This window comes from Aptenodytes patagonicus, chromosome 20 (assembly GCF_965638725.1).
Source record: "Aptenodytes patagonicus chromosome 20, bAptPat1.pri.cur, whole genome shotgun sequence".
Taxonomy (NCBI): Eukaryota; Metazoa; Chordata; class Aves; order Sphenisciformes; family Spheniscidae; genus Aptenodytes; species Aptenodytes patagonicus.
This window is the reverse complement of record NC_134968.1, coordinates 1891516-1898598: the sequence shown is the minus strand read 5'-3', so window position 1 is coordinate 1898598 and position 7083 is coordinate 1891516. Positions and strand designations below refer to the sequence as shown.

General features: G+C 60.6%; 1 protein-coding gene and 1 non-coding gene across 2 annotated transcripts; both read left to right on the top strand.

Moving 5' to 3' along the window:
- The first annotated feature begins 170 nt into the window (after positions 1–170).
- Positions 171–244, top strand: TRNAN-GUU (transfer RNA asparagine (anticodon GUU)). Its single transcript has one exon. It is a non-coding gene; the product is annotated as a tRNA-Asn (tRNA).
- A 3767-nt stretch (positions 245–4011) lies between these two features.
- Positions 4012–6895, top strand: PSMB3 (proteasome 20S subunit beta 3). Its single transcript, XM_076356838.1, has 6 exons — positions 4012–4084; positions 4525–4709; positions 5109–5216; positions 5597–5774; positions 6027–6121; positions 6770–6895. The coding sequence occupies exons 1-6, from the start codon at positions 4082–4084 to the stop codon at positions 6816–6818; spliced, it is 618 nt and encodes a 205-aa protein (XP_076212953.1). The 5' UTR covers positions 4012–4081; the 3' UTR covers positions 6819–6895.
- The last annotated feature ends 188 nt before the right edge of the window (positions 6896–7083 follow it).

The following is a 7083-nucleotide window of genomic DNA, read 5'->3' as shown; positions in this document are numbered from 1 at the left end:
CGGGCCACACGGTTGCGGCCGTGTGGTTAGTTCCCCGCCCCGCCCGGTGTCCCGGTGCCGGTGCCCGGTGCCGCTGTCGCGGGGTGCCGGTGCCGGTGGGCGCAGCGCAGCGGGAGCTCCCGGGGATGCTCCGCCTGAGTGCGGCGGCCGCGGCGGCTGCTTCCAGCGCGGTCTCTGTGGCGCAATCGGTTAGCGCGTTCGGCTGTTAACCGAAAGGTTGGTGGTTCGAGCCCACCCAGGGACGGCCGTACTCTTTTAGCTGAGGTTTTCCTTTTTTTTTTCCCTCCCATTTTTCCAGGGCCAGTCCGAGGGAGCGGCCGAGGATGGACACGGCGAGGGGGCGGCAGGCGGAGGTGGCTGGGCCCCGGCCCCCGTGGGACGGGCAGGGTGGTTTTTCACTGTGCAAAGAGCTGCGCAGGGGCTTGGTGGGGCTTTCCCTGCTCCCTCGGGGTGGTCCTCCCACTCAGGACTGGGCTGAGCTGGATGGGGAGAAGGTGCGAACGGGCAGGATGTGGCCCCGGTGCTCCCTGTGGGGTGCACAGCTCTCTCCAAGGCGCTGGGCAAGGGGGAAACCAGCCCCCGGTGTGAACAAAAACATTTCTGCACAGCCTGTGGTCCCCTCCACACCGCCGTTTCTTCCATAAACAAAAGGACATGTCGGGACATTAAAAACGGAGCAGAGACTTGAAAGCCCATTTCCATCCAGAGTCCATATTTTGCCTTAAAAATAAGCTGAAGGGGGTCCAAAATCTGCATTGCTGAAGTTCCCCTCACTTACAAAATCTTGTAAAATCTATTTATGGTCCCCGCTTGCCCTGATTTTATTTTCATACCAGAAATAACGAAGTTAATGTTTTAATGCAGGGCATAAAGCCATCCCAGGAAGATCCCTGTTGTTTCAAAAGCCCAAGAGCCACAAAATGCTCCCACGGCCGAGCCCAGCGGTCCTGTGGCTGGGGAAGCGCCGGAGCTCTCTGGGCCGGGGGGTCTCCGGGTCAAGGACCGGGATTGCTGCTGCCTTCCCGATCCGAGAGCACGAGCCCGACAGGAAAGCGGAGAGAAGCGGTGCCCAGCAGGGATCACCTCCCTGCTGCCGCCCGAGACAGCCAGCGCTGCCGAAATCTGCCTGTGGAGCTATTCCCATCTGGCCCCGCTGCTCCTTCTCTCCCCGGCGCGTGGGGTGTTCCCACCAGACAGAATGCGGCCTCTGACTTCATTCCTGGAAGAAACCTTTTACAACGGAAAACACTTTAAAAATACAACTGCCACGGGACGGGCTGCGCCTCCGGGGCTCGGTCCCGGGGCGGATGAACAGCCCCTGCACGGGCCAGAGGTTTTCATTGAAACCAGGCGGGCTGATCTGTTGTGCATTTGAGAGCGTTTCCAAACAGATGGATCTCTTTCCCCTTGGCACAACATCACTCCCCTAAATTAAACATTTAATCCTGTCTCCTTCAGGAGAGGGGAGAGCTGGCGAGCGGGGATGGGGAAGGAAATCCAATGCTCCGCAGAGCGCAAATCCCCCTTTCAATCGCTCTCTGAATAAAAAACACCCTTGCAGCCACTTGCCAGGCCCCCTCCCCTCCCCAGGATGTGCCGTGACTCGCTGCTTTACAGAGCGACTTTACAGAGTGACTTCATTGTGCCAGCGCTTTCCAAAGAGATTTTTTTTATTTTTCCCCTCTGAGGAGACCTGCCATCCCTGGCCCCACGGGGCGAGTTTAGGGTTTTGCCCCTGGGCCCCCGTGGTGCAAAAGCGGACGGTGGGTGCGCGAGGCCTGACGCGCACCGGGGCTCTGCGTGGTGGAGCGGTGCGGGCTGGGTTTCCTGGAGTTTCTGGTTAAATTCAGCCAGGTTTGGCCAACTTTTCCCAGTGCACGACGGGAGGTGCCAGGGCTGCGTGGGGCCGAGCTGGGGGGAGATACCCCTGGGCAGGTCCCAGCCCGGCCACCCTGCGGCGATCCCGGCCTCGCCACGGGCACGCAGGGAAGGGGCACGAGGGTCACGGCCTCGGGGCCCCCCCAGCGCCACCGAGTGATGGGATGGCCGTACCCGCCCGCCACCTCTGCAGTGCCCCTGCATGTCCCTCCAGCTGTGCCACAGCCCCACGGGCATATCCAGCTGTGCCACGCCCTGCATGTCCCTCCAGCTGCGCCGTGCCCCTGCATGCACATCCAGCTGCGCACCCCGATGGATCCAGCTGCGGGAGCCCCCCCTCCAGCTGCGCACCCCGATGGATCCAGCTGCGCACCCCGATGGATCCAGCTGTGCGAGCCCCCCTCCAGCTGCGCACCCCGATGGATCCAGCTGTGCGAGCCCCCCTCCAGCTGTGCACCCCGATGGATCCAGCTGCGCGAGCCCCCTCCAGCTGCGCACCCCGATGGATCCAGCTGCGCGAGCCCCCTCCAGCTGCGCACCCCGATGGATCCAGCTGTGGGAGCCCCCTCCAGCTGCGCACCCCGATGGATCCAGCTGTGGAAGCCCCCTCCAGCTGCGCACCCCGATGGATCCAGCTGTGGAAGCCCCCTCCAGCTGCGCACCCCGATGGATCCAGCTGTAGGAGCCCCCTCCAGCTGCGCACCCCGATGGATCCAGCTGTGGGAGCCCCCTCCAGCTGCGCACCCCGATGGATCCAGCTGCGGGAGCCCCCCCTCCAGCTGCGCACCCCGATGGATCCAGCTGCGGGAGCCCCCCCTCCAGCTGCGCACCCCGATGGATCCAGCTGCACACCCCGATGGATCCAGCTGCGCACCCCGATGGATCCAGCTGTGCGAGCCCCCCTCCAGCTGCGCACCCCGATGGATCCAGCTGTGCGAGCCCCCCTCCAGCTGCGCACCCCGATGGATCCAGCTGTGCGAGCCCCCCTCCAGCTGCGCACCCCGATGGATCCAGCTGCGCGAGCCCCCTCCAGCTGCGCACCCCGATGGATCCAGCTGTGGGAGCCCCCTCCAGCTGCGCACCCCGATGGATCCAGCTGTGGAAGCCCCCTCCAGCTGCGCACCCCGATGGATCCAGCTGTGGAAGCCCCCTCCAGCTGCGCACCCCGATGGATCCAGCTGTAGGAGCCCCCTCCAGCTGCGCACCCCGATGGATCCAGCTGTGGGAGCCCCCTCCAGCTGCGCACCCCGATGGATCCAGCTGTGGGAGCCCCCTCCAGCTGCGCACCCCGATGGATCCAGCTGTGGGAGCCCCCCCTCCAGCTGCGCACCCCGATGGATCCAGCTGCGGGAGCCCCCCCTCCAGCTGCGCACCCCGATGGATCCAGCTGCACACCCCGATGGATCCAGCTGCGCACCCCGATGGATCCAGCTGTGCGAGCCCCCCTCCAGCTGCGCACCCCGATGGATCCAGCTGTGCGAGCCCCCCTCCAGCTGCGCACCCCGATGGATCCAGCTGCGCGAGCCCCCTCCAGCTGCGCACCCCGATGGATCCAGCTGCGGGAGCCACCCCTCCAGCTGCACACCCCGATGGATCCAGCTGCGCACCCCGATGGATCCAGCTGTGCGAGCCCCCCTCCAGCTGCGCACCCCGATGGATCCAGCTGCGCGAGCCCCCTCCAGCTGCGCACCCCGATGGATCCAGCTGCGGGAGCCCCCCCTCCAGCTGCGCACCCCGATGGATCCAGCTGCGGGAGCCCCCCCTCCAGCTGCGCACTCCGATGGATCCAGCTGCGCACCCCGATGGATCCAGCTGTGGGAGCCCCCTCCAGCTGCGCACCCCGATGGATCCAGCTGTGCGAGCCCCCCTCCAGCTGCGCACCCCGATGGATCCAGCTGTGCGAGCCCCCCTCCAGCTGCGCACCCGCCCCGCCCCGCGCCCCGCCCGCGCAGTCCTCCGCCGTCCCGGCATGCCCCGCTCACTATGACTCTTCATTTTTCTCCCCCTCCCTCACCGCCGCCGCAACCAACCAGCTCCGCCCCGCGGCGTGCCGAACCGCCAATAGCGAGCGGCGGCTCGCCGGGAGGCCGCGGCGGCCGCCAATGGGAAGAGGCGGGAGGCGGGAGCAGCGGCGCGGCGGGGTCGTGTGCGGTGGGACCGGAGCAGCGGCGCGGAGGCCGGGGGTGTCTGTGCAGCCGCCGCCATGGTGAGCGCCGGGACCGGGCCGGGGGAGGAGCTGGGCCCGGCGGGACGAGGCCCGCGGGTGCCCGGACGGCGCGGGGGAGGCGGGTGGGCTGGAGGCCTTCCCCGTCGCCGCGGCGGCGTATCCCCGCGGGCCTTCCCTCAGGGCCGGGGGCCGCGGGTGGCGCGAAGCAGCGGCCGTGAGCAGCCCGCTGTGGGGTGGCCCCCAGCGGTGGAAAAATCGAAGCCGAAACCGCGAGGGAGAGCGGCGATGGCTTCCCCCCGCTGCCCCCGGGGCGGCGGCGGCTGGCGGCGCTGGGCTGGGGCCGCAGGGCCAGGCCGGGCGGAGGGGGGTACCCGAGGTGCAGGAGGCCCCTTCAGCCTCACCAAGGAACCGGCGCGGGAGGCGCACCCCGAGCCGCTGCCCGCAGCCCCGGCGCTACCCGCTGACCTTTTCTCTTCCAGTCTATTATGTCCTATAACGGCGGGGCCGTCATGGCCATGAAGGGGAAGAACTGCGTGGCCATTGCTGCGGACCGGCGGTTTGGGATTCAAGCGCAGGTGGTGACCACAGACTTCCAGAAGATTTTCCCTATGGGAGAAAGACTGTATATTGGATTGGCAGGACTGGCCACGGACGTGCAGACTGTGTAAGTGAGACTGCCGCCCGCCCCTGTGTTCCCGTACTGAGCCTGTACGGTTTTATTTACAATAAAAACTAAGTGGCAGCTTACGCTGAGCATAAATGTCTTTGTTTATTTGGGGGGGAGGGTGTAATAGCTGGGTGCCAGCATTCCTTTTCTTGGTCTCCCTTCTCCCTTTTTAAAATAAAGCTGCACGTGATTTAAGATCACATCGCTACTAAGACTTAATAACTTCAGGTATAAAAGGAGCTGCATCTGGAGTACCTACCTGCCGCAGGCACGCGTCAGGAGCTGGTATCTGTCAGTGTGCAGTAGAACAGTTCAGGCCTGGGTGAAGATGAAAGAAAAAGGAACCTGCTTCTGCTTTAATGCAGATTATTTAATGCTGATTCTCATCTCTTGCAGTGCCCAGAGACTGAAGTTCAGGCTGAATCTCTACGAGCTGAAGGAAGGCAGGCAGATCAAACCTCAGACTTTTATGAGCATGGTTTCCAATCTGCTCTACGAGAGACGGTAACTGTCAAACAACAGAGTCGCTGTTTACCTGTCAGTGAAGGCTGTGGTTGTTGGAGTTGATCTGATTCTAGAGAGGTGGGAGGCCGAGGAGGGCTCCTGTAAAGACTACTTGTGGTATGGCAAAAGGAGACTTTAATCTAGTGACGTTATCTTCAACCTCCTTGCAAAAGAACATCGAGTATTGTTAAAATAATCCTGTAGCAGTACAAGTTTGTCCTGTTTGCCACGCTGAAACCATTGCAGGGTGCTTCTAGGTTGACCTGAAAGGTCCTCCACCAAAAGCATCCGTGGGATGTTTTCCTTGTATGGATATTTACGTGGGATGTTGTACTGCGTTGAGGTGGTTGGACTACTCTATGCCATGTTGTTCTTCACAGGTTTGGACCTTACTACACAGAACCAGTCATTGCCGGGCTGGACCCCATAACACACGAACCTTTCATCTGCTCTCTAGACCTGATCGGCTGCCCGATGATAACCAATGACTTTGTGGTCAGCGGCACCTGCTCCGAGCAGATGTACGGCATGTGCGAGTCCCTCTGGGAGCCTGACATGGTGAGTGAGGTGGCTGGGCTCAGCTCCGATTCTTGGATTCGGCCTCCTGCTGTTAACTGGAGAACCTGAGATACGCGGGTTGGATGAAAAGCTCTGTCCTTCGGTACTTCCTGAAGGGGCTCAGGAGAACAAAGAGGCTGTAGCTTGCAGGAAAGATCTTGCAGCATCTTGGATGATACTTTGGGTTTTGAACAAAATCCGATGACTCAACATTCAATTTTTACACCAACTAAAATAGCTTCTGTTCCTCAGGAACCCGATCACCTCTTCGAAACAATCTCGCAGGCCATGTTGAATGCAGTGGACAGAGATGCCATATCTGGAATGGGCGTGGTAGTACACATAATGTAAGTGCTGCTCTCTTCCCCTACAGAACAGAGGTAGAATTTAACAAGCTGTGTGTTAAAGTCAGTTAAGGCATCGGCTTCCAGGGTATCCCTAATCCTGCTCCCTTCCAGCAGTATCCTTAGTAATGTTTTGTCCATTTTAAGTGTTTTCTTTCTCATGGCTGCTCTCTGGTGCAGTTCGTAGCGGTTGCTAGAACTGCAGGAGCCATGGAAAATTAATCCTAGAGTTAAGACTCTTGCTGCATAGGGATTCCCTAGCTGCATTCCCATCGGTATTTAGGAGCGTGACTCCTCACATACGGGTAAGCACTGGCCAAGAGGATGCTTTTTGCCACAGCCGGGTGTGACGTTAACTTCCAGACTCTGCAGTCAGACTGACTTCTGAAGCGGCTTACTTTGCTCGCGGTGCTGTTTCCGTGCAGTATCCCAGGCACTGCTGCTTACTGAACCTACTGGAGCTCCCCTGGGGTGAAGCGGCGGGAGGATGGGGTTTACTCAGCCGGAATGGCCGCCTTCAAGTTCAGATGCTCCTGCCTGCACCAGCAAAGAAAACTACCTATGCGCGCTGCAACTTCCTAACGAAGGGACAATCTGCACGTAGGTATTAAACGCAGATTTACTAATAGTCTTCTCTCTTTCCCCCTCTAGTGAAAAAGACAAGATCACCACCAGGACCCTGAAAGCTCGCATGGACTAGCCCAGCGCATCTGCTCATGTGCTTCCCATCCCAGTCTGCTTGGAACTTTTTTAAATAAAACTCTCTATTGTATTGAACTTTCCTTTTCTTGAGTCTGAACGCTAGGATTAAGTTCTCATCTCTAAAGCTATCAAAAGGAGCTTGGTAGCAGAGCTTACCTTTCTCTCTCTGAGCCACCTATACTAATCTCCCTCAGTACACCCGTATGTGTGAGTGACTGAGCTTCAGCTGCGCCCTAGGGAGTCAGCAGCATCTCCTTCAGACA